Source organism: Phlebotomus papatasi, chromosome 1 (genome assembly GCF_024763615.1).
Source record: "Phlebotomus papatasi isolate M1 chromosome 1, Ppap_2.1, whole genome shotgun sequence".
In the NCBI taxonomy this organism is placed as follows: Eukaryota; Metazoa; Arthropoda; class Insecta; order Diptera; family Psychodidae; genus Phlebotomus; species Phlebotomus papatasi.
This window is the reverse complement of record NC_077222.1, coordinates 41,062,018-41,088,798: the sequence shown is the minus strand read 5'-3', so window position 1 is coordinate 41,088,798 and position 26,781 is coordinate 41,062,018. Positions and strand designations below refer to the sequence as shown.

The 26,781-nt window shown below is 34.0% G+C and overlaps 5 protein-coding genes and 1 non-coding gene across 7 annotated transcripts in view; 4 read left to right on the top strand and 2 right to left on the bottom strand.

Annotated features, from left to right (window-relative positions):
• LOC129799737 (uncharacterized) overlaps positions 1-2,886 on the top strand; it is a 154,942-nt gene extending 152,056 nt beyond the window's left edge. For both annotated transcript variants that reach the window (XM_055843909.1, XM_055843908.1), the window contains exon 12: positions 1,566-2,886. In XM_055843909.1, coding sequence (XP_055699884.1) covers positions 1,566-2,629 — 1,064 coding nt within the window. In that variant the 3' untranslated portion in view covers positions 2,630-2,886. The remainder of the gene's footprint in view (positions 1-1,565) is intronic.
• LOC129799738 (uncharacterized) overlaps positions 1-26,781 on the bottom strand; it is a 155,229-nt gene that overhangs the window by 7,279 nt on the left and 121,169 nt on the right. The gene's annotated exons all lie outside the window — the stretch shown is intronic.
• Positions 6,649-8,202, bottom strand: LOC129799745 (cleavage stimulation factor subunit 2 tau variant). The gene is made up of 4 exons (XM_055843929.1): positions 8,044-8,202; positions 7,897-7,975; positions 7,409-7,832; positions 6,649-7,344 (listed from the first exon to the last, which is right to left on the bottom strand). Exons 1-4 carry the CDS (start codon positions 8,099-8,101, stop codon positions 6,736-6,738), a joined length of 1,170 nt encoding a protein of 389 aa, XP_055699904.1. The 5' UTR covers positions 8,102-8,202; the 3' UTR covers positions 6,649-6,735.
• On the top strand, positions 13,681-19,649 carry LOC129799746 (zinc finger protein-like 1 homolog). The gene is made up of 4 exons (XM_055843931.1): positions 13,681-13,901; positions 13,977-14,088; positions 14,166-14,507; positions 19,064-19,649. Exons 1-4 carry the CDS (start codon positions 13,800-13,802, stop codon positions 19,345-19,347), a joined length of 840 nt encoding a protein of 279 aa, XP_055699906.1. The 5' UTR covers positions 13,681-13,799; the 3' UTR covers positions 19,348-19,649.
• LOC129799744 (transcription factor kayak) overlaps positions 19,724-26,781 on the top strand; it is a 50,328-nt gene continuing 43,270 nt past the window's right edge. Inside the window, exons 1-2 of the transcript XR_008751542.1 lie at positions 19,724-20,269; positions 23,126-23,881. The gene's annotated coding sequence lies outside the window, so the exon portion shown is untranslated. The remainder of the gene's footprint in view (positions 20,270-23,125; positions 23,882-26,781) is intronic.
• LOC129800116 (U4 spliceosomal RNA) lies at positions 24,046-24,187 on the top strand. The gene has a single exon (XR_008751591.1). It is a non-coding gene; the product is annotated as a U4 spliceosomal RNA (small nuclear RNA).

Here is a 26,781-nt window from a genome sequence, read left to right as displayed (position 1 = left end):
TAAAAACACGCACAGTTCAATCATAAAACGGTTAAGAATGCGCATTGAGCTGTGCGTGTTTTTAAGCGCAATCTTTAACGTTGTATAATTGTGAGTTTTCCTTATGAAGTTTAGTATAGTTTGGTTTCCTTTTTGCGGTACACTTTTTGGAACAACCTTTTTACAGCGCAGCTTTTTACGTTGAATTTTTGCTATGGGCCCCTCATATATTGATTAGACACTGTATATATTTCGCGGGTCGTGAAATTTTTCGTGGATTTTCCCGGGTCGCGAGAAATTTCGCGGATATTCGCCGATCGCGAAATTTTTCGCGAATTTACGCGGGACGCGAAAAATTTCACGGATTTTCGTGGGTCGCGAAATTTTTAGCGGATTTTCAAGGGTCGCGAAATTTTTCGCGAATTTTCGCAGGCCGCCAAATTTTTCGCGGATTTTCGCGGGCCGTCAATTTTCATTTGGAGTGAAATTTTGCACATATCAAGCCTGAAAGAGGCTGTAAATGGATGAACTTTAAAGTTTTTCAGATACTTTTATGCATTTCTCATCCAGTTTTCCTTATTAATAAATGACCATAATACGCTACATATAGTTTAAGAGTTATTAAACGAAATTTGAAATATTTATGTATAAATATCGTTCCAGTTTGCCACGATCCAAATTTGCAATGAAGGAATCGCACCTCTATAAGCTGATCTAGGCTTATCACTGGCTTTTTGAAATATTTTCCTTGCAGAAGATAACAATTATAACCTACTTATTTTTTCAAAATTGATGCACTAGTGAATATTTTCTAAATAATTTGGATTCTTTGAATACGAATCCGCTATCTATTTTAGAATTTCACAAAAGTTCTTTTCTCCAGAAATCCTTTTATTAAAAATGGCCACTTGGGGTAAAAAGTAACAAAAGGTATAGAGCAAAAAGTAACAAAAAAGCCAATCAATTTCTGATGTGTCACGACGAAAAGAAATGTCATTATCATGTCTCGCTGCTTTGTTTGCATTGGTCAAACGATTTGCAGTCTTTTGTGTGTTTTTTTCTAAAATAACTTAAAAAGCGCTTTTCTCGTTTTCTCACTTTTCTCTCAGAGAAAACGGTGTTTTACAAAGGTGTAGATGAATAAATTTTCTATGAAAATATGTCCTCTAGGTATTTTTTCAAATTTACGGAACCCCGTAATGAAGCGAATGAAATTATGACAAGACCCCATGTCTGGTACTATTTGCCCCAGAATTTTTGAGAATTTTCACAAAATTACCTTATAGAAATCGGCTCGGTAAACGTATTTCCTTACAAAATAGAGGGAAATTACTTTCACGAAGTTGTAGAGCGGTAAATTTCCTATAAAACTGCGCTAATTAGAAATTTTTAAGGCGCTCGAGTACCTTGTAAAAAATAAAATATCCGTTTTGTGACTTTGCCCCAGTCTCTCCTATCGAATTTAAAGTTTTCCTAATATGAAAATTCATTATCTAACATTTTATGATTTTCTTTACTAAGTTTCCTATACTTTTTTTTTGATTTTATGGGATATTATTTGTGCATTTGATTCTTAACTGACGCAGGTCCTCCTGAAATCATCCACTCCAACAACAGAGTTTATGATATAATCAGCCTTCGGATGGGAAGTCTGGATCTTGTGGATTATTTGTTGGAGAACGAAATGGCAGTACGGGCTCAGAAAGAGGATACTATCGTGGAACGCACGCAATTGGAATGCATCCAACCAGATGATGCAAAGAAAGCCAAAAAGGGCACGGCGGAGAAGCAAAAGGAGAAGCCCACATTGGATACAATTTCCAAATTTCAGGACTACTTCAAGCGCCACGATCTGACGTTGGTGTCTGACAATGATGAAGCAACTGGTGGAAATGATGAATCAGACAATTCGGACTATTTTGTGACAAGTTCAGATTCCGACTGCACAGCAATGGAAGAAGATTTGGTGGAGACTATCAAGAAGAAGTCTCTTGGCCCTGAATCTTCTGAGGAATTCAATCCCACGTATACTTCAACCAAAGTTCCGGATACGGAGGAAATTTTTATGCAGCTGGTTTTGGAGGAAGATTGTGAGGAATTTGAAGGGATGACCACTGAAGTTGTCTCGCCGACGGATTTGTGGTTTTATCCGGAGATTGAGGCTCACATAAATGAACAACAGAGATTGGACAAGTGCCTCCAGGAATATTCCTCACTCTATCCGTGTGTGTCATCCCTGACTCCAGGATCACCGTATCTGGTGAGATATGATGAAGATGGACGCTGGTATCGGGCTCTAGTTGATTCGGACAGGACCGTAGAAGATGAGATCCTTGTGAAATTTGTTGACTATCTCAATACAGAGATGGTTAGTCTCAGGCACATCAAGAATCTCCATCCGAGTCTCCAGGTTGCACCTCTGAGAAACATTCAACTTCGCCTGGCTGATGTACGCGTCAATCCACGCTACCGTGCTGAAGATGTAGAGCGTGAACTCAGGAAGTTGTTGCATCAGAAGAAGGTGTATGTGAAGATTTTGGAGAAGGGGCCACCACATCTCGTGCAGATCTTTGCAGGAAAAGATGCCAAAGAGGTCATCTATGAGCCACTCATTGCAAACAAATTCTACATTCGTGAGAGCAATAAGTGAGGCTTTTTTTTAGTGTTTCTCTATTTCTTCTTAGTTTTTTCATTACTTTTCCTTATTATTATTATTAATCTCATTTATCATTGCCCACAGAAGTATTTCTTTAGGAGTTACACAAGATTAAAAGTACTAGAACAGAATCTCAGCAAAAACTTACTGAGAATTGCTGAACTTTTTTTTATATCATGACAACTGAATTTTTCAAAGAAAAAAAAAGACTTGAATTAATAAAACTTGATAATAAAATCGTTTCTTTAAAATGTCAGTTTTTTTTACTTGTGGCTATTCTTAGTCATTTGAGAATTGTCAATTAATTTTATTTAATGGGGCTCAATTGTAACCCTGAATCCTTCGACGCATAGAAAATTCAAATGGTATGAGATATCGACTTCCCGTCTTTGATGACCCCTCCCTTCTTAAATAACATTATCTTGAAAATTAATCACTTTCTTTTCTTCCCCTCCCCCAAAATAAGTTAAAAAAATAAGATTTTACTCACTTTTCTCAAAATTAATTAATTTCGTCAATTTTCGAAAATATTTTTGAGCGGTGCCAGCCAAAATTCGGAAGAGACAAAATCCCGAAAACAAAATCTCGAAAAGCCAAAATTCCGAAAAACCTGAATCCCAAAAGTTAAAATTCCGAATACGTCGAAATCCCGAAAGAGAAAATCGCGATAAGCCAAATCCCGAAAGCAAGGTCCTGAAATTCAAAATCCCGGAAGCCTAAATCCCGAAATACCAAAATCTCGAAAAGGCAAAATCTCGAAAACCAAATTTCCGAAAACCAAAATCCCGAAAAACCAAAATTACGAAAAACTGAAATCCAGAAGGCAATATTCCGAAATACCAAAATTTCGAAACCCCAAAATCCCGAAACGAAAACCAAAATCACGAAAGCCAAAAAATCTCGAATGCGTCGAAATCCCGAAAAGCAAAATCCCGAAAACCAAAATTCCGAAATATCAAAATCTCGAAAAACCAAAATCCCGAAACGAAAACAAAAATCTCGAATGCGTCGAAATCCCAAAAAACCAAAATTCCGAATTATCAAAATCCCGAAAGCCAAAATTCGGAAAAACCAAAATCCCGAAAGCCAAAATCCCAAAAAACCAAAATCCCGAAAACAAAAATCCCGAAATCCAAAATCCCAAAAGCCAAATCTTCAATTATCAAAATCCTGAAAAATATGAAATTATACGGGGAATAATGTGTAGAATAATTTTCCAAATCACAGAAAACTTCCCTTTGTCTCCAACAAGCGCAGATGCCATCGAGGGAGTAGCTATAACACTTTGAAGAATTCGGGATTTTGGCGTTCTGGATGTTTTGTCTTTCGGATTTTTAGCTTTTGGAATTTTGGCTTTCAGGATTGTGGTTATCAGAACTTTGGCTTTTTAGGATTTTGATGTTCGGGATTTTGACCGGGACCCATTTTGAAGGTAATCCAGCTGAACATTTCGTCCATCCACACCTTTCACCGGAAAAATGAGCATCTTGAATTACTCAAAGTTAAAGTTCAACTACCCTGGAGGGCCTAATTTCCAACGGATTTGGTCAAATTTGGATTTATTTGAAGTGTCCTGTGATTCCAAATCCGACTTCATCGTTCACAAACGGTAAAGTATAGATAATAGATTTATTTTGAAAATACTATTTTTTGCGTTTTTCAATATGGGAATACATTTCTCGAGAGATTTTTACATTTTTAGAGATTACCCGGGCGGACATTTCGTCCTTAGACGAAAATACCGTAGAATCATTCCTTATAACGGTTTTTCAAGGTCAAAGGTTAAAAAGGCACTGGAGAGTGCATTTATCAAGCGAATGGGGTCATAATTGGGCTCGTTGGAAAGGTCTCGGAATTTCCTATAAGACTGAACCGGTTTAAATCGGTTCATGTTCATATCCGATATCTAATTTTTATCCGAAAATCAATTCTATTTACTTTTAAAACAATTTTGGAGGATCTTTTGAAAGATTTATGAATCGGTTCAAATCGGTTGAGAACCGATAAATGATTAATGATGCAAAAGTACTTTTAAACTATAATAGCATCTAAGTCACGACTTCGATCATTTCGCAAAGCCTAGGACGCTTTGCCACCCCTTTTTTTAAATTAAATAGAAGTGTATTTAATGATTTATATATATCTTTTATATTCCTCTTGATCAATTTTGTACTTCGAGATTGTTTTTTGATGATTTATAAATTTAAAGCGATAGATAGGGTAGGATAGGCCAATTCATGCAGTTTGACGTTTTTTCTAAACTTTATTTGGCAAATGAATATGAACCATATTAATTTAAAAAAATGTAAACTATCTTCTTAATTCCTCTTGAATATTTTCTAATAGATGCAATTTGTATTACATGCGTAAACAACCCCACTCTCCCCTATTAAACTAATATGCACCCAAAATACTTTGGGCAAAAAACAAATGGTCAGTAAAAAGTAAAATTTTGTCAGTAAAAAGTTAAATTTGGTCAGTAAAAACTTCGAATTGATCAGTAGATATATTCGAGTTGATCAGTAAAAAATTAAAAATCAATCAGCAAAAAATTAAAAATGGTCAGTAAAAAGAAAATATGATCAGTAAAAAATTCAAAATGAGCAGCAAAAATACTCGAGTTGTTCAGCAAAAAAATTAAAAATGAGCAACAAAAAAAATTAGAAAGGCAGTAAAAAATTAAAAGTGAACAGTAAAAAATTCAAAGTGGTCAGTAAAAAATTAAAAGATGTCAGTAAAAAATTTAAAGTGGTCAGTAAAAAATAAAAATCGGTCAGTAAAAAATTAAAAGTGAACAGTAAAAAGTTAAATGTGGTCAGTAAAAATTAAAAGTGGTCAGTAAAAAATTAAAAGTGGTCTGTAAAAAATACAAATTGGTCAGTAAAAAATTAAAAACGAACAGTAGAAAATACAAATTGGTCAGTAAAAAATAAAATTTGGTCAGTAGAAAATCAAAATTGGTCAGCTTATCAAATTTTATTTTTTACTGCTCAATTTTAATTTTTTTACTGACCATATTTTATTTTTGACTAATCACCTTTAATTTTTTGCTAATCACTTTTAATTTTTTGCTGATCACTTTTTATTTTTTACTAACCAATTTTTATTTTTTGCTGACCACTTTTGATTTTCTACTGATCAAATTTTATTTTTTACTTCTCATTTTTAATTTTTTACTGACCATATTTTATTTTTCACTGATCACTTTTTCATATTTTGCTGACCACTTTTTGTTTTTCACTGACCATTTTTAATTTTTTACTGCTCATTTTTAATTCTTTGCTGATCACTTTTTAACTTTTTACTGATCATCTCGAATATTTCTACTGCTCGTTTTAAATTTTTTGCTGTCCACTTTTTATTTTTTTTTACTGATCATTTTTAATTTTTTGCTGCTTTTTTAAATATTTTTACTGATCATTTTTAATTTTTTACTGACCAAAATTCAATATTTTTGCTGCTCATTTTAAATTTTTTACTGACCACTTTTTGTTTTTTACTGATCATCTTTTACTTTTTACTGATCCATGTTTTATTTTTCACTGATCACTTTTTACTTTTTACTGATCTTTTTAAACTTTTTGCTGCCCTTTTTTTATTTTTTACTGACCATTTTTTTATTTTTTACTGATCATTTCGAATTTTTTGCTGACAAATTTTGACTTTTTACTGCTCGTTTATGCAATGCCAATACTTTGGAGTTCCTTCTCTGGAGTTCGAACATCCCCAAAGCCTCGGACTCGGACGCTTTGTCACCCTTTTTTCCAAAAAGAAACAACATTTTAATTATATTTTAATGATTTTTCAGCAAATCTATTTTCATAAATATTTGATACCTCTCGATTATCGAAATAAAACGGTTTAGAAATGAATAATTAAATTTAAAATCTCTTCTGTATGTTTTTACTTGTAAGAAAATTAACTTCTTGTCCTCTAGCACTCTAGGAACTTTCTCTAGCTTAGAGCTGGCTTGAAGAAACTCCAAGGCATATGAATCAAAATTCTCAAAAATCTTCCATTCTAGAGAAAAATTTATTGATCAAAAGATTCCTGGACAATACAATCGATCCACTTGAGTTGAAAAATAAAATGAAAAATCTTCAGCGTTGAGTGCTCTTGGCAATTTGTTCCTTGAGCACCAGGATGCTGGTTCTCTGCTCTGGCGGCAGCATTGCTATCTGCTCATCCGACAGCTGCAGCACCTGCATAATCAATGCTGCCTTTTCGTGATCGCTGGCATCACTCGGAATACCCGACGGAATGCCACTCCGAGCTGCAGCAGCGGCCACAGCAGGGGCCGAGGGTGCAGTCGGAGCCGGAACTCCAGTGACCACGGGGACATTGACTGAAGGGGGCACTTTATTGGTGCGCGGATCAATGGGACGTTGACGTGGATCAGCAGCTGGGAATGTGGGAGCCGCTTGGCGAGCAGGCCTCGGAGCCGGACCAAATGCATCGGACACAGGCAGAGGCTGAGTCAGGGAACGCATGTCCTGGTCCAGGGAGCGCGTCAATCGAGGATCTACTGAACGCAAATCGATGTCTTGGCCGAGAGGGGCAGCAAAATCATTTCTGGTCATGGTCACGGGTGGTACAGGCTGCGGTACATGTGGCACGGTCAGTTGCTGCTGCTGCTGCTGCAACTGAATCTGCGTCACCGTCTGATTCGTGAGCACTGGAGGCATCTGATTGGGTTTGAAGAGCATCGTCTGAAAGAGAAGGATGGAAAGAGTTCAATGGGCTGCCTTTTTGGGGAGTATTTGGAATACTTACAGCTGCCGTGGCTGGATCCACAATCCTCATGACCACTTGAGCCTGGAGCAAAGCATAGGCCAGCTGGGGATTCAGCAGGAGCATCTGACGAGCTTCCGATGGATTGTTCTGAATGCATGTCTTCATCTGCTTCATCAGCTCGTACATTTGCTCCGGTGGCAAAGATGCCACGGTCTTTGTAATAAGCTCAGGGGCATTTTCCGGATCACAAGGCTCTCCATATGGATTCTCAACTTGTGGCCCCTGAAGCAGCTGCTGCATCTCCATCCTGGATTTTTCCGTACAAGCATTGTCCACCCTGAGGGTTCTTCCACCGATTTCATAGCCATTGAGATTCCTCATGGCACTCAGGGCTGTTTCTTGATCCTTGTACTCACAGAAGCCATAACCTTTGGGCTTGCCACTCTCCCGGTCAAACACCAGCCTGGAAAACACGAAATATCATGAGAAATCCCAGACTCAAAGTGCCGGAAATCTTCTGTGCCTACTTGAGAGACAATACAGGACCCACTTCGCTGAAAATCTCCTTCAATTTCTCCTCCGTGGCCTCGTAGGGGATGTTCCCAACTGTAAACAACAGGAAGCATCATGGTTAGGTATGATACACTTAAAAACAGCCTTTTACAGCATATTACCGAAAACCGATCGCATGGATTTGTCCATGATACTTTGATCTGAATTCTTATCACCCATTTTTGCAGATTCTTCCTCAGGAAACAGCAAATAATCAAATTTTCTCCGATCTGGAAAATTTTGTTGATATTTCACTTACCACAAATTCACCACTTTCTAAAAATTCTTCTTCTTCTTCTTCTTTTAATTTGTACGGCTGTCAGACTCAGCAAAGGTCCATATAGCCACTTGAGTTCGTTGAATTGTTGATGTGTGTTGAATTCTTCAGTGTGTCTTCGCTGCTATAATGTTGATGTTGATGATCATGATATCAATTTTATATATATATTTTTTAATCAATGTTTTCTGTGTGTTGCCAATGGATTAAAGATCATTGTAAATCTTTTTCTACAGGGTTGCTACAGACCTAAGGATAAGTCGAAATAAGCAACCCTTGTGAGTTTATCAGGATCTTTTTGGTAACATTTGAATTCACATGAATATTAACTGTTCAACTGTTCAACTATTTACTGGTTTATATGGAAGCTTTGATACTTGTTACAAACGCACAAATGTCTTTATAGGTTTTATGGTTAATAGGATTTAGTATTTTTTTGATGTCTTCTTTTTCTTTTTTAATTGAGATATAGTTATCTCTTATCATTTTATATTTTTCACATTTGATTATTAAATGGTTTATATCTTCTACTTCATTGCAATTTTCGCATAAATTAGTTTGTTCTATTTTCATTAGGTTGAGGAATTTTTTGTCAAAGCAATGTCCAGTTCGGATTCTTGATAAAGTTTTAATTTCTTTTGTTGATAAGTTTATTTCACTAAACCACGGTTTTGGTTCTAGCAAACCTTTTCTCACTTCATAGTTAAATTTTCCTTTAATTTCACTTATTGCTGTCCATTTTTCTTTCCATATGTCCCACATTGTATCTTTTCTTATTTTATGACTTTCTTTAAACGTTATTTTAATGTTTGTTTCTTCTCCTTCGTCTAACGCTTTTTTTGCTTCTCTATCTGCTATTTCATTTCCTTCTATTCCTATATGGCCTGGCAGCCATTGTATAATCACATAGATATTATTTTCACTTACAAGATTTTTTATTTTATTTTCGTAAAATTTATTACTTTTGTTTATTAAGCTTTCACACGCGCTTTTAGAGTCACTGTATATTATTATTTTGGATTTTTTCATAGTTACACTGAATTTTATTGCTAAATAAATTGCCACTAATTCGACTTCTTTAATTGACACTTTTTGATTAATTTTTGCTTTATATATCTCTCCACTATTTTTAAAGAATATACTTAGGCCTCTTTTGCCATTGGCTAGAGAACCGTCCGTATAAATGCTTTCATAGTCTTTAAAATGGTTGATAGTTTCTAGTGCACTTTGTTTAATATTACATTATTTAATTGTCTTTTATTAGCACAGCCTCTTATTAAACTTTTGTTGATTTTAAGGTTAACTGGCATATTTTGTTCTTTTGTTACTATAGCAATGTCTTCGAGATAATTATGTACGTTTTTAATTTGTTTAATTTGCGGTAAGTTGGGTATTCTTTGTCCCAAGGACATCTTTTTTGCGATGTACTTGGCAGTTGTTGATTCCATTTCCATTTGGATTGGTAATTCGCCTGAATCTGCTAAAATAGCGTTGATTGGAGTTGATTTGGTGTATCCCATAATTCCTCTCAGTGCTTGGTTGGCGATCACTTGAAAAGGATTTTTTATCCAGTCTTGGTCCTTGTTGAAAAATGCTGGTACTCCAAATAAAATTCTAGATTTAACTAGGGCGTTATAAACGTTGAGTAGAGTTTTAGGATGAGCTCCTCCATGGTATTTACAGAAGATTTTTAACATATTTATATAAGTTTTACAGTTTTCTTTCACTTGTCTTATATGTGCAGTAAACCTTAATCTATCATCAACTATTATTCCTAAAATTTTTTGCTTTTTAACTCTTTCTAAACTTACATAATTTAAAACTACATTTTGATTATCATGTGTACGGCTATTATCAAATATCATAAAGGAACATTTTTCAGGATTTAATTTCAGTCTTAATCTGTTAATGGCTTCATTAAATTTACTAAGAATTGTATTGGCATTAAAAAATAGTTCTTGTGACGTATTTCCTGAGATAATTAAGCTAATGTCATCTGCAAATTGCATGATCTCACAATGCTCTCCATTTAATTTGTGTAAATTTGATGTATAAATATTGAAAAGAGTTGGGCTTAGTTTTGACCCTTGGGGGAGGCCTGCACTTGTATTAACTATTAAACTGTAATCATTTGATTCTAAAGTGACTTTTCTGTTAACTAAAAATTGTTTGATCCACTCTCTTATTTCAATAGGAATATTCATGTCCTTCAATATTTCAATTAGGATGAAGACGTTTACTCTGTCAAATGCTTTGTTTAGATCTGTTATAATAATCATGGTTTTTTTATTATTCCTTTTGTTATATTGTACTATTTCAATTAGTTTAATTATGTAATCTGTTATGTTTTTATTTTTACGGAAACCGTAAACATTCTTATGAATTAAATTATTCTCTTCTAATATTTTCTCTAATTTTTGTTTTAGAATAGTGTGAAACAATTTAGCAATGTTATTTATTAATGAGATTGGTCTATAGTTTTCTATATTAGATGGGTCTTTGTTGGGTTTCGGGATGCCTATGATTTTTATTTCTTTCCAGTCTTTTGGGAGTGCTTGTCTTTTCCATACTTCATTAAAACTGTTAACGAGATTTCTTAAAAGATTTGGAGGTAGCATTTTTAAAATATTATTGGAAATTTTGTTTATACCTGGAGCTGATTTATTGCTATTTTTTATTATGAGGTCTATTTCTTGCAGTTGGCAGAAGTCATAATTAATCTCTACTTTTTCGATGGGAAAAATAAGTTCATCTTCGTCTACATAATTATTCGATAAGAATTTTTTACCCATTTCTTCATTATTTAAGATACTATTATTCCCCTTATATTTTTTGGTATTGAACTTATTTACTTTATTCCAGATAGTTTTTATATCATGATTTGGATTTATACTGTTTAGAAATTCTATCCAGGCTTTCTTTTTAGCTTTTCTTATTTCTATTTTTAATTTACATGTTATTTTTTTGAGTTCAATCAGCGTGAAGAGATTTTTTGTTCTTCTATATATCCTTAATTTGGCTCTTTTGATTTTCCAAAGATTTGTGAGGTATTCATTCCACCAGATTTTCGGGATATATTTGTTGTTTTGTATATTAATATTTACTGTATTTTGCTGGATAATAGTTTTAAGGCAATTCTCTATTTCTTGTAAATTGGGATTATGTTCAAAATTAATTTCTTGTAACTGACTTTCAATACCTTTATGATTTATTTTCTGTTTGATACTATTGTGATAAGTGGTGTCATTACTGTGAATATCTATAGAAATCGCATAATGATCAGAAATTAAATGTGAATTATCGACTAACCAACTCGTATTAGTGATTAGATCTTGGGAAACGCATGTTATATCAATTGCTGAACTATAATTTTTATGTATATTAACGTAAGTGTGAGATCCATTGTTCAAACAAATAAGATTTGATTCAGTAATAATATCTGCTAAAATTATTCCTCTACTATCATTCTTTGAATTGTCTTCCCACATTTCATGGTGACCATTTAAGTCTCCACCTATAATGACATTTTCTTTATTGTTATATGTATCTATTAATTTTTGAAAGTCTTGTTTAACTATTTCGTTATTTGAATCAGGTGGGATGTAACAAGATATTACATTGTAGGTTTTATCTTTCGTTCTTAGTTTAACTTCTACAACTTCGATGGCATTATATTGAAATGAGTTTTGTATGCATGCATTTGCATCAAACTGATTTCTAATTGCAATTCCCACACCGCCCCATCCAACAAGTCTACTGTTTAAAAATAGTTTAAAACCTGGTATTTTAACTATTTCATCTTTTTTTGTAAAAGTTTCACTTAATAATATGATATCACTTTTAATATCATTAACATAATATAAAAGTTCTTCTTTGTTTCTTTTCAAACTTCTAATATTAATTTGAGTTAATTTGATCATTTAAACAAAGATTTTTTGGTTGTGTTTTAAAATGTCTCTCAATCTACTAATCACTAATACCTCATTTTTGTAGCTCTCCTCCGATGTGACGTTAGTGCAGATTTCGCGCACTAAGTCCTTGATTTTGTCTAGTGCCTCAATGAGACCAGCATTCTTAACAGATAAATCTCTAATTTGAGAGTATTCGGTTGAAAAATCAGTTTTTGGTAGTCTTGGAAAATCTCCTCCATTGTTGAGTTCCTCTAAAGCCTCCCTGTATGTTTTCTTCTGCTTCACCATTATTTCCTTGATTTTATATTGTCTTTTCCTCTCAACACAGGTGATATCATTCGTTTTGTGGTCCCCAGTTTGGCAGAACTTACAGAACGTCGAACATTCGTGATTGGGAGTTTCGTTTTTGGTGCATATTTGGCATTTCTTTTCATTTTTTTTGCATATTTTTTTAAAATGACCATAGCTGAGACAGTTGGAACAAAAGGTAGGTTTTTGGAAAAAGAAGCGCACTTTATAGGGTATCATAAATAGTTTCACTTCCTTCGGGAGAGTGAAACATCGGAAAAAAATTTTTATCTTATTTGTGGGTGATGCTTTCTTCTTTGTTTCATCCCATTTTGAAATCCTCTCAATTTTGGTGATGGCTTCATCAGCTTCCAGTGAGTCGAATAATTCTTCATCTGAGTGTTCTGTTGACACATCGTCAATTACCCCAATTGATGTAAGATACATCGCTGGGACTGATACTTGGATTTTCTGCAGTCTTGCTATTCCAGTATCTTTTAGGATTTTATTGGCCGATTCGGGGTCTTTGAGGGTTGCCTTGATGCTGTTTTCATCCATTTTTATGATCTTTTCTATTTTTTGTTTTCCAACAATTTTTAAAATAGTTTTTGCGAGTTCTGTGTACGGTGTGTCTTCTTTCCTCAGAACAATCACAAACGGACCTCTATCCGTATGTTTGTACTTTAGCTCTTTTGTCGGCGCCTCGGTTTTTTTTTCATTGCTAACCCTTTTTCCAGATGTTTGTTCAGCTGCAATTTCCATTTCTGCATCTTCATGAGTCATCTCGTTTTGGGTGTTTATTGTCTTCACTGGTGAAACTCCTATCACTTCATGAATTTTTTGGAAATTCATCTCTTCGTCTTCTGGTGATATCTTTGTCTTTTTATGCGGCATGATGTCCTCTGATTTTTCTTGTCTCGAATATGGTTTACGCGCTTCTTTGGGTAGGGGGTGATTTTTCGGGGATGAATTTGCAACTTTTTCCTTTCCTTTTTTATGAGATTTCATTTTTCCCCAGAGTTTTCTTTGCCCTCCAAGGAGGGCTTTCTTTATTCCACTGCCTTTTGTAATGTTCTAAATTATTCACACTATTTTACTATAAAAGATCAAAAATTCACTAATTAATATATAAAGCTGATTAAAAACTGTTTTATCTTAATTTAAACACAAAAACCACAATAGTTTTCTTGCACTGAAAAAATAACGATGTTCACACTTCAAAGGTTTGAACTGTTCTAAAAATTCACCAAATTCACCACTTTTGACAGCGCCAACAATTTTTTAGTGTTGCCCGATGCGAAAGTAAGAAAAATACGTGCGAAAAAATATATAAAAATTTTCTCAAAAGGATATTTTTCCTATTTTCGTGGAAAATCCTGTGATTTCTGGTGTTATCAGTAAAATGGGACTGTGCAAGTGTCCCAAGAGACTCGTGACAAATCTCTTTTGCTTCGAACACCGTGTAAATGTGTGTGAAAATTGCATTGTTACAAGTCACCCAAAGGTAGGGCGCACTTTTGATTTTTTTTCACAATTTTCTTGCTGTTTTTCCTGCCTAAATCTCTAATTTCCCGTGCAGTGCATAGTCCAGTCATATCTCCAATGGCTCAAGGATAGTGACTACAACTCTTCGTGTGTTCTCTGTGGCGAAAATCTCGATGCCGATGAGTGTGTCAGACTGATTTGCTTTCGTAAGCAATTGTCTTCCGGAAGCCAAAGAGGTTTCCCTGGGAATTGACCTGGAATTGGGTTTCTTTTGATCTTTCAGATGTATTTCACTGGAAATGTATAAATAGCAGGCAAGAATCCCTGCCATCCACGACGGCACCAGGAGGTCATTCCTGTCCCACTTGCTCGGAGAAGATCTTCCCACCGGTTCATCTTGTATCTCCGGTCGCTGATGTTCTTCGTAGTAGATTGTCGCAAGTCAATTGGGGCCGTAACGAACTGGGGCTGCCTCTGCTGGCTGAAGAGAAGAAGGAGGCACGAAGTGTAGCCAGTGGATCGAGTCAGGGAGCTTCAGGAGTGACGAATACGAAAGGGAAGGACAACTGGGAAGTTTATCAGACTCCTCAGTCTCATTCTGTTCTCAACATTGACACATTCAATGGTAAGTACAGGGCTTATAGTTATACTGGGTACTGGCGTAACTAGGGAAGGTCGACTCATCGAAAAGCTTAAAAAGGAACCAAAAGTAGAAGCTCCCAAATAATTTAAATTTTCTTCTGCACTGAGAAAAAAAGAGGGTGCGCTTAACTTTTATTCCTCATAATTTAAACACTTTTTAGGTGTAAAAATATATCAACATTTTTTAATGTTAATTTTACACCTTTTGAGGGTAACATCGACATGAAAAAAGGGTAACTTTAACCCCCAATACACCTAAAAAGGGTAATATTTACACCGATTATGGATCAATACTGCAGGGTAAAATTAACATTTCCGGAATGTTATTTTACCTTTTTCGGATTTCTCTGAGTGTGCAGAAGTAATTATTTAACAATATAATTTCGGGAAAATATCCTTCAATTGCTACTTTAGAATTATCTTTAATTCTTTTATTAAAGAAAACTTGATTGAACTTTTGCCCGAGAAACTCAGGTTTTTTTTTCAAAATTCCTTAAGATTTTGCTGATTTTAATTTTTTTTTAATTAACCATGAAATTATCTACATTTCCCACATTTCTACATTTCATACAGTTCTTTTTTTATTTAAAAAAAATTCCGAGTCCTATACAAACTACAAAAAATAAATAAATTGAAAAATAGTTAAAACTGTTGTAATTCCCGTGGATTATTAATGAAAATAACTATTATAGTTAAATTTACCATAGATAAGGTTTCTACCTTAGATATGAATGTTACTACTTTATTCTACTAAATCATTGTCTTTGAATTTAAATAGTCCCGTAAAGACTCAATTTTCTGTATTGTATCTTATATGGCGCTGCGATCGCTTTTTCTGATGGTGCATTTTTTATCCTTTCTCTTAAGCGATATTTCCGAATGCAAATTGAAGTGAGTTGTTTCAAAGACAATGTCTAAATTCTAAAAAAAATCTAAATTAAATCTAAATTTCAAAATTGTGTGCAATAACCAGAATATCTCGAAATATTGCCGATTTTTTTTAAAGAAAATTGAGAAATGCTTTGATTTTTTTCTTGAAATTAGCAAATAATGAAAATTCCGCTGTTGTTTGTTATTTTTAAAATTACACAAAATACACAAAATAATTTTATTGCTATAACTCAAAAAGAGACCTAAAAAACTGTTGTAGGTTTGCATTATACATTATCATATAATTTTAAAATCACATTTTAGATTACTGAAGATTCTCAAAAAATACCCAGTTTTGTGTCAGTTTCTTACGGTCTCAGAAATCAAAAGGTCATTTCTAGAAAGAACATCTCTAGTTATAGCTCAGGTCAGAGAACATCTAGGGAGAAGTGCGACTCACCGTTGAAAAGGTGTCGACCTCAGCTACAATATACTAAAATTTAAAGAAAAAGCATCGTCTAGTTTTCGAAATATTCGACATCGAATTTTGAAAAATTTATTTTTCGATCAATAAGAGTTAAAACATATGAAGAAAAGTAATAACATTTAACGAAAGATTTCCAAATCACTAAAATTTTTCAAATCTCTCAAATTCGGACATTTGAGACCGAAATGTTACCCGAATTAGAGAGGAATTCGGGCGTCAAACTTTGAAATGCAACGATTTTTTGTTCATCTGTATACTCATATTAATTTTACATACTCATATTTATTGTAAATTTCAGAACACCATTCATTAATGCAAAATCACATGACAAATAAAGACAAACCATGGCAAAATTAACCATATATGCTGCGGTCCGGAAAGAGTTAAACTGAATTTCCTCTCTCGTCGCTCCTCGATTTTTCGCGCGGATTGCGCCATCTATTGACTATCTTACATATATTTTCTAATAATTTAGCAAATAAAGGGATGTGAATTTTGATTTCATGAATTTTATCTAGATATGCAAGGCAGAAGGTGCAGAAGACATAACAATCTTAATAGATATTTCGATAAATATTCGCTACTCTTTATTTGCTAGTGCTAGGGTGGAATCACCACTTCTCGCCAGTACCCCACTTTTCGCCACGTATATTGAAATCGCTATTTTTCATGATTTATAAAATAAATGAGCCGCAAAGTTACTTGTATTTTTATTGCTGCTACGTATAGAGTCGAAAAATACTAATTTTTTGTTTTGAATTTAAATGTTTGAGCATTTTTTAGAGGAATATTTTAAGCAAGTGCATCGAATCCAGTATTTCTTACCAAATATAGTAAGTGTCATGAAACTTCTTTCGATCAAAATTTACGATTTTGAATAAATAATTTACCTATTGAACATTTAATTACATTTGACGAATACATAAAATTTATATTTAGTTAGTTAATATTTCATTTTATATTACTTTAATGTAAAAATGAGCCATGGCGGAAAGTGGAAAAGCTATGGTGACATGTCGCCATAGCTTTTCAATAGGCGACGCTAACTTCACTTCATAGATTCTCAGTTGTCAAATCTACTTTGTTTACTTTCTGCAATAGTGGCAATAGTTTAATAATTTGATTTCTCAAATGGAAGTGAAGAAAAATCATTTAATGTGAGTAATAACAAGGTGATCATGAGGAAAAAGAAATGCTGAATATATTCTTTGCATAATATTGCTCAAAATAATCGATTTTGAACTTTTCTAAGTAAGTGGCGAGAAGTGGTTACAACACTGGCGAAAAGTGGTGACGAAGTGGTTATTTTTGCATTATAAATAAAAATCAGTTTTTAGGTACTCCCGCGTTAAATTGTAGGACAATTGTTTTGACGAATCTAGAGCCAATATATCCAAGTAGCTTTGTGTCAAATTTGAGTTATCTGATAATAAGGGGTCAAAAGTTATAATACAATTAATCTCACTTTTTCCTAAAAGTGGCGATAAGTGGTTAGGTACTCCACCCTAATATTCTTTGATTTTTATCTACACTCAGTCCCGGGATTATGCACATTTTCGGGACCGAAAAAAATGCGCGAAATGGCATTACGCATCGAGAAAATTTGCATAGGGGAGACTGGGGCACATGTAACCATTTTCGATAGATGCGAATTTGAGGTGATTTTCCAAGGACACCGTGATTTTTTGGAAAATATTTCTTAGCTCATGTTTTACCCTTGGGTATAGGCAATTCGTCGAGGGTAATGCGGATGCTGGAAAACAATTGAGTTTTCCATAAAAATAAAATTTGTGTCCCTGTGCATTTTTCTCTTTTCACAAAATACCTGGGGTAGAAGTAACCACTTTCTGGGGAGGATGTAAACACCTTTTTTCCCACCCTTGAAATTAACTTTGCATCACTCTCGATTATTTTAATTACTTAAGAGATATATAAAGACTGTATATTTTTCAAAAAATCATGACACTTTTTACAAAGAATAATTAAAATAGCAAAAAAACTAAAAGCATGCATATCAAAGACATTTTTCAATGGATTTTCCCCATATTTTGACATCATGTGACTTTTTATTTAACACAGCGCCACCAATTTTTTTCGTAATCTATGAATTATAGATATTTCGCATGAAGGTCAATTTCCCGCTCTTTTACCTACTCATTTTGTGAAATTGAAATTGCCTGGTTACATCTACCCCAAATGCTGTTTTTTGACCAATTATTAATTCTTTTGAAATAATGAGAATCTCAATTTGTCTAGTAAATCCATAAATATAATCCTAAAAGATGTAGGAAAGAACTGGTATTGCTACATTTCGATTATTTTACACAGTTTTTAATTTCCAGGTGGAAATCCAAATGACCAAAATAATTGAAATATCAACATTTTTGGGAAAAATGATTTTTATTTTTAAAGTATTAGGATTTTATTGACCAATTCTTCTGTGGACATACATCCCCATGGTATCTATGAATGCTTATGGGTTTTATCCTCTGGAGTCTTAAAATTAATGAAAAAAATCACAGTGTTTACAACTACCCCAGATTACTACTGCCCCAGTTCCCCCTACCCACAGGGGCTTTCTTTTGAATAAATCGCCGTAGAACGAATTTCGCGCGGAATAAAAGTAGTTCAAACAAAAAGAATTAATTGTTTAATAGTAATGCATTAACAAACAGTACTTTTTGGCCAGATTTCTTCAATAAATGGTTAGAATATTTAAAAAAAAAAAAAAATTACCTTAGTAAAAGAAATTAAAGTTTTATTCTGAAAAAGTAGCAAAATGCTTTCAAATTTCCCGTGTCGCGACATAGTATACATTCAGGCGTATTTCAAAAATGAGTTCATAAATTAACTCCCAATGGTAGGCAAACTTGCATAATTGTATGTGCATAATTCCGTCAGGTGCATAATCCCGAAGGACTTAATGCCGGGACTGACTAAGTGTAATCGAATTATATATTTAATAAAAAAAAAACTAAACTTTTCGTAATCAATGAGGTGGACGCGGTTACTGCTACTCCTCAGGTTCTTGCTTTAAATCCTAGAAAAAGAACTTTTACAAAAAATATAATTTTATTAGGATATAGAGCAAAATTGAAGTAATAAGAAGCACCTAAAAACCTAGTTACGCCAATTATGAGGTTAATTTGAAAAATCCAATTTACAGAAATAATAAATTTTAGCAAGCAGCCGACGGCCTCTTCTGGCCCGGGAGCCTCCGATTGGGGCGTCAGATCGCGATGAAAATAAATACAAGCGCCGATCGGTAGGTGAACTCGTGAATCGCTGGACCAGGAGACTCTATAGTCCCTCATCGCGTCCTCCGTGGCGTCGCACGTGGTTCATCTGTCTGTCTGGATTGCTTGTGTTCTTCCTCGTGATCTACGTGATGGCCAAAGTTGGACGCAGCGGCAACAGCGATGGCTTCTTCGACATTGACATGAATCCCAACATCAAGTATGAATAGGGAAGGTTCACGGAAATCCCTCACAGGGATTCTGATAACGATGGAATGTTCTTTTAGAGATGCATTAACAAGATGATGAAGCATTCCACAGACGAGTAAAAAAAAAAGAACACGTTTAACGACATGAAATATCCTCCCAGTAAAGTCCATAAATATCTTTATTTCTTTTTTTTTTTAATCCAATTTATTTAGAGAATATTTTATATATCAATGTTTCTTTTTCACGATGAATCAGCAAGAGATGTTTGCAATTTATCACGTTAGAGAGAATATTCAATAAGAAGGGAGAGTGATACAATTTACCAAAGTATTTTTTTTTCAACTTATTGCACTTCTGCATGGACGGCGCGGTAATTTTAATCAAGGTGAAAAGTCTTGCTGGAGCCTCCTCTGAACCTTCCAGAGTGGCATTGGTTTGATGAAGATACCAAAAAAAGAAGAGTAAAAAAAAGGCCTTTTGCGAATGGAATATAAAAAGGAAGTGGAGTTCTTTGCAATTCACCAAGATCATCTTTCATAGAATGAAGAGAGGAAAAAAAAAGAAGACACTGGAGGTATTTTTATCATAAATGCAAATAATGCCATGATTTCTCACACATCTCAGCAATCGCCGCGATAACAAATTCCGAGCATTTGACTTTCAAAGAGAAACATCAGCCATTTGGGGGGAAGAATGCGATGATCAGGGAATGGAAGACAGAACATTTCGGGCATCGGATCTCATCGGAGGACTCAGTGTTGTGGCAATAGCTGAAGTTTGTGGATTTGTGATGGAAATATTTAAGCGAGAATGGGTGAAATATGCTGGATTTGCCGGTCTGGCTACTGGGGTCTTCTTCCTGATCACCAAGAGAGTGCCCGGGAGGAGAATCTTCACGAGATCCAACGTGATCTTGATCACAGGATGCGATTCTGGACTTGGGTGAGTTGGACTTGCTTCTTAATAAAAATCTTTGTGCTTCTTTAGCTTCTTTAGAGTAAATAATGAAAACAAATTTTAAAATGATTTTTGATGCATTAAAAATTCTCTCACTAAAAAAACTCAAGCACTCCCGAAATTTTCCCTTGATACTGTTTTTGATGGGCACAGGTTTTCAGATTTTAAGGGGTCAATAAGTCACTTTAAAAGGTAACTCACAGTATTTCGCAAATTTAAATATTTTATAATTGAATATAAAATAAAAATAGATTTACGATTGTCTTTTTTTAATGAAATATTATCGTTTGGAAAGGTTTATACTCGCTGGGTTCAGATTAATCTAATTTAAATCAAAATCATCTAAAAAAAACACACTGGTTAGACCTTTGACGATTTATATTGAAAAACTCCATAAAGAAAGTTTCTAAACGATTTTTCTTGAATTTTTGTCAAAAATTGAGAAAACAAAAATTTTTAGATCATAACAGCATTTGAACAATTTTATCTAATAATTCACATTTTCAGAATTCGAAAAAAATGTTGGAATCGTTTAACCCTTTAACGACGAGACACTTTTTACGGGCTGAAAATCAACAATTAAAATTAAACTGAGAAACATAATCAATGATAAGTCTTATACATCTAACCTTGGAAAGTCCAACAGAGTCTGATTCGGTGTATTTTGTGCTTCTATTCATTCCTTTGCAATTGCTATCCGAATTGCTGTCGGAAATGGATTTTTGGTAACTTTAGTTCTTCAAATACTTGGGAAAAATAGTCTGACAGAGATGAAAATACATTTTGTTATTGTTTTCTTGCTTTGCGGAAGGTCATGCAAAATTTTTGCTCACAATGGCGGACGGAAAATTCGACATCCTGTCGAATTTGTTAGAATTGGCCTTTCTCCTCTTTCCTGATTGGAATTCGAGTTGCCAATTTGTTTTCTTGGATAGCTACTCTATCTAAAGCAATAGAGATTGTAATGAATTAATGCACGGAATTTAAATTCAGTGACCGTTAAGTCGTGTGTTTGACAAGGGCTTCCCGCGCCCATATAATAGATAGAAATTCTTTCTTTTCAAAAAAAATCATTTAATAATCTGTATGAATCTAATTCCAAAATATGAACATTCTATCAAGTATTTCTGGTACATTGACTGAATGGGTTAACTCTTTCGCGTCTTTAGGGTAATGTCATGACTCGGGGAAAAAAGTTTTTTTTGGGTATTTACATTAATTGAAATCTATCTGTTCGTGCACGACATCATAATAGAAGGATGTAAGATTCTTGGCTCATTTTCTCAAGACTCCAGTTAGATTTCAATTAATGTAAATAGCCAAAAAGAAACTTTTTTCCCCGGGTCATATATGACCCTAAAGACGCGAAAGAGTTAATGCATTCTTTAGAAAACGTAAAATTTGGAAAAATATTCTAATAGAATGTTTTACTTTCATTGGCAGTAGTGCTTAAAGAGCTAATAAAACTTTTTAATACTGCGCCACATTTAGATATTAGGGTTACTAGGACTATTTTTATAAGTTTTTTTTTAAGAATTCTTTGAGATGATTATAGGGAAGAAAATGCTATTTACGTATTATCATTTCATGCTAAATACTTAGTATTTTTCTACGATCCATTAGGTTTTAAAAAAATTCGTTTTGAACCTGGTTATATTTAGAATTTCGCGTTCTTCGAGAACTATGCTAAACTTTCGCGTAAACCCATGTTAAGAATGTTACTTCCCTTTAAGCACGACCACGAGAGGGTCAAGAATGGAGGGTCAGAAAAAATGTTTTTCGGCTTTTTCAGAACGAAATATAGGGGGAAGTGGGGCACCTTTGAAATTGAGATTTTTCTCCTATGTTTAAGTAGAACTGAGCCATATTATAATGTAATTTAGCTTCTCAATCTGTTCGTGCAGTTAAATTATATCACAATAAGGCTCAATTTTATTTTAAAATAGATGAAAAATCCCAATTTCAAAGGTGCCCCACTTCCCCCTAACTTTAGATGGCCGTAGGAAAAATTTCAACCCAATCATCTTTAAAGGGTTAAGGCCTTTGGGAGTATTTTTCGTAAAAAAATTGCATTTTTCACAGAAATTTGACGTTTCCATCCACAACACTGCATATAAGAAAAAAAAACAATTTTTTGACATATAACTTTTACATAATGCCAGAAAAATATTCAATATTTCAGAATTTAACGAATTATATCAATTAAAATTCCAAAATCTTTTGGATGTGTTTTTTTTTTTCAAATTAGAAATATTTCCTTATTCAATTAAAAAAAACATTTTATGTTTAGAAGTAATAAATTTAATTGAGAAGGTTTAGGTTATGTTATGTTTAACCTTAAATGTTTAATTTGAATACATAAATATGTGAAAGAGTCCTTTAATCGGATTTCCAAGGAATTTTTTTTAATCTGTTCAAAGAAACTCAGTCACGACAAAAATGATATGAAATGGCTTTTTACATCAATTTCTTTTTTTAAATATTGCAATTACAGCGAAAACCATAATTACATTTAATTTAACGAAGATTAAACAACTTTCTTAGCGAAAAAACTCAAACACGATTTTTTCTATGGTTCACAAATTTTATGCACTATCTTGACTCTTGACTCTTGACCCAATCATTAGAATATTTAGCAAGAAAATTTAATTTTTTTTTAAATTATCACCAAATATCTTTTTTTGTTTTATTTTACAACAATAAAACAATTTCCTTTTAAATTCAGGTCTTGAAATTTATTACACAAAATTGTCAAGAATACTTAATGCAATTGTAGAAATAACATCTCTTCTAAAAAGTTATTGCAAGTTATTTTACTCATTTATTTTTTTCTCCTTTCAGTTACAACATGGCCAGGAAGTGCCATTCGATGAACATGACTGTAATTGCTGGAGTCCTCAATCCCACTTCCCAGGGTGCTAAGAATCTCTCCCAATATCCTTCACACGAGATGATTGTTACTCACATCGATCTGATGCAGCAAGACACCATTTCTCATGCCTATCGCATTGTCCGGGAAATTCTCAGCCGTGAGATTGATGGGAAATTCCTGGGGCTGGTCAATAATGCTGGTGTGATGGTTTTTGGGGAGTTTGAATGGCAAACGCGAGATCTTTTCCATCGACAAATTGAAGTGAATTTGTTGGGAACAATGTCTATCACTCATCAATTTTTACCAATGCTCCGGAAATATCAGGGAAGAATTCTCACAGTCACCAGTCACTGTGCCCATCAATCACTTCCTGGACTGGCTCCCTATGCAGCCTCTAAGGCTGCCTTGGCATCTTGGACAGATGCCTTGAGGGTCGAGATGAAGAAGTACGATGTAGCTGTTGTGGAATTTATTCCTGGATCCTTTATCACTGGCTCAAATATTGCTGCTGGTCAGAAGGATGCTGCCCAGAAGATGAGAAAGGCTTTCACGGAAGAACAGGAAGAACTCTATGGGGATTATTTTGGGAGATATAATTCCTATCTTGAGGGAATTGATGGAATGAGAAATTCTCTTGCAGAAAGTCATCCAGCAATTATGAAGGCGTTTGAGAGGGCTCTCAGGGTGGAGAGACCCAATGCCAGCTATAAAGTGGAACCTTTCAGGTTTGTTAAATTATTTAATATTGTTTATTAGTGAGATATTTGTAAAATATTCGAAGAATCCTTGCAAATTGACCAAGGGATACGATTTTTCACTTAAGCGTATACTTCGGGAGGGCAACACATATGGCTGTGCATGAAGTGATCGAACCCTCCATTGAGTCTTCAGCTTTGCGCAGAGGCGATATCGTAACCAATGAGGTTTATCCGAGGTGCGATTATTGCTAGTTGAAAACTTATGACCAATGTCCCGCCATACAGCTATGAAATACTAGCTGGTATGGCAATTTTTGGAAGCCCCGAAAGGGGCAACTTATTCACTCACACAAACGCCCAACCATCTTCAGGATTACTGAGAGTGGAGTCCTTTCGAGGATTTGTTCTCTTGAGTATCCTTCTTAGATGCCCGTAAGGAAAGTTTCAGAAAATTTGTGATTCTTTCAGGGCTTCCAAGAGAAAATTAATTCATGAAAAAAGCTTACAAGAGTTAACCCTCAAGTAGTGTAGGTGGAATATCAATAGGAAAAAAGTTATAGTCATTTTGGATTTCAAATTTATTTATTAATTTACAATTAAAAAATGGTATTATTAATTAATTTTAAAAGACATTTTTGCAGTCAAAACCCTGAACATTAAGTGGAAAAATGATTCTTAGGTTAACCATCTGAAATTCTGATTAATTTAGAGGTCGCTTTTTAAATGCTTTTTCACTATTTTTAAAAATTAATACACATTACACCTAATCAGTAAATTGCTCTTTAAAACTGTTTTTAACTCATTTAAATTATTTTAAAGAAAAAAAACAGAAATCACAAGATTTTTGATTAAAATTAGAGAAAAAAGTTACAGGTTAGAGGAATTGAGAAACTCTGTTTTTTTTTAGGTTTGCTTGAAAACGCGTCGTGCGATTTTTTTTAATTTTTAGATATGATTTGAAGATTACCAGGCGAACATTTCCTCCATATACGAAAATATCGTTGAATCATTCCTTAATAATGGTTTTTGAAGATCAAATGTTAAAAAGACACTAGAAAGCGGATTTATCAAGCAAATGGGGTCATGTTTGGGGTCGTTGGAAAGGTCTTGGAATTTCCGACAAGACTAAACCGGTTTCAATCGGTATTGAATCGGTAAGGAACCGGTTCAAAAATGATAAAAAAAATTTTATCTGAAAATCAATCCTATACTTTTAAAACTATTTTGGGGGATCTTTTGAGAGATTTATTAATCGGTTCAAATCGGTTGAGAATCGGTAAACGGTAAATGATGCAAAAGTACTTTTGCGGTATAGCATCTAAGTCACGAGTTCGAGCATTTCGTAAAGCCTGGGACGCTTTACCATTCCTTTTAAAAGCATTATTCCACTGGTAAGGATAAAAGGATCAAATTGATCCAAATTTGATCCTTTTGCAATGGATGAATAAAATTAACATGTTCTATTACACTATGCAACAAATTGACAACTTTTTTTGGCACACGGAACTCACATGGTACGTTTGGTAGAGTCGAGTCTCCTGATCAAGAATCTGTTCTTGGTTTTGCTCCTATACGTCACAATTTTCTTTAATTATTTTTTTTTTTGTTTTTGCTGTTTTGTCACATATTACCAATTATACCTCCGGTTCTAGTGTACAGAACTTAATAAATGGGCATCCGTTTGAAGGTAAGTAGTTGTGCTTCAACTTGAAAATTATGTGATATTTTTTCAAAAAATCCTTTAGGGGCGGGAAAACCAAATCAAACTAAAATTTCTCAAAAATGGCCTAAGAAAGCAACTTTTGAAAAATCATGCAAACTAAACTAAACTAAATATTAATGCACTATTTTCAGAACACAATAGATTCCACATAGGACTACATTTTTGTCATAGAAGACATCCTGCTCCGATACCTCTAAATGCCTTATTTTTTGATTTTAATCATTTTCAAAGAACACGAAATCTATCAATTTTTTGCCAAAAAACTTATTTTCTCAACAAACTGATGATGATATCGACTTGGAATGTTCTGAATATCCCCCCATAAGTTGATCCAAGGAATCCAAATGTCACTTCAATTTCATCCCAACGTCTACCCTTCCCCTCCAGAAACCACTCCCTTAGAAATATCTGAAGAACTAAACCATCGATGCTTTTCATTTTTAAATATGTTTTAGAGACCATCTTAGCGGACATTTCATCCATACATTCCACAGACGTCCCACCTCTCCTTCCTCCACATGGTAACAATCTGGTCAAAAAAAGGAGCATTTCTTCTGGAAAATTTTTTGACTAAAATAAAAAAAAAAGGCATTTAGAGGTATCGGAGCTGAATGTCTTCTATGGCAAAAATGTATTCCTATGTGGAATCTATTGTGTTCTGAAGAGAGTACATTAATATTTAGCAGTTAGTGGACGGATAAATTAGACCTTTTTTGATTTTTACTCTTTAATTCTTCACGACGTTTCGAGGATGAATGTCCTCTTCATCAGGTTTCGAATTGGAGAAAAAATCACGTACAGATGGGAAAATTTTCTGCTGCACTTCACTTGAACTTTTTTGCAATTTTTCACTGAGATGTTCACCATCCAAAAGTCTGACATTTAAAATTGCAAAAAAGTTCAAGTGAACTATATGATTTTTCAAAAGTTGCTTTCTTAAGCCATTTTTGAGAAAATTTAGTTAGATTTTGTTTTTCCGCCCCCAAGGATTTTTTGAAAAAATATCAAATCATTTTCAAGTTGGAGCATAACTACTTACCTTTCCAACGGATGCCCATTTATTAAGTTCTGTACATTAGAGCCGGAGGAATCAATAATAATATGAGACAAAACAACAAAAAAAATAATTAAAGAAAATTGTGACGTATAGAAGCAAAACCAAGAACAGATTCTTGATCCGGAGACTCGACTCTACCAAACGTAC

Coding starts and splice junctions, on each gene's coding strand:
- LOC129799745 (XM_055843929.1), bottom strand. CDS start 8,101: ATGGGTGATAAGAATTCAGATCAAAGTATCATGGACAAATCCATGCGA. Junction 7,833..7,896: donor GGTCCTGTATTGTCTCTCAA/GTAGGCACAGAA, acceptor CGTGTTTTCCAG/GCTGGTGTTTGACCGGGAGA. Junction 7,345..7,408: donor TGGATCCAGCCACGGCAGCT/GTAAGTATTCCA, acceptor CTTCTCTTTCAG/ACGATGCTCTTCAAACCCAA.
- LOC129799746 (XM_055843931.1), top strand. CDS start 13,800: ATGGGACTGTGCAAGTGTCCCAAGAGACTCGTGACAAATCTCTTTTGC. Junction 13,902..13,976: donor TTGTTACAAGTCACCCAAAG/GTAGGGCGCACT, acceptor TTTCCCGTGCAG/TGCATAGTCCAGTCATATCT. Junction 14,508..19,063: donor CAACATTGACACATTCAATG/GTAAGTACAGGG, acceptor AATAAATTTTAG/CAAGCAGCCGACGGCCTCTT.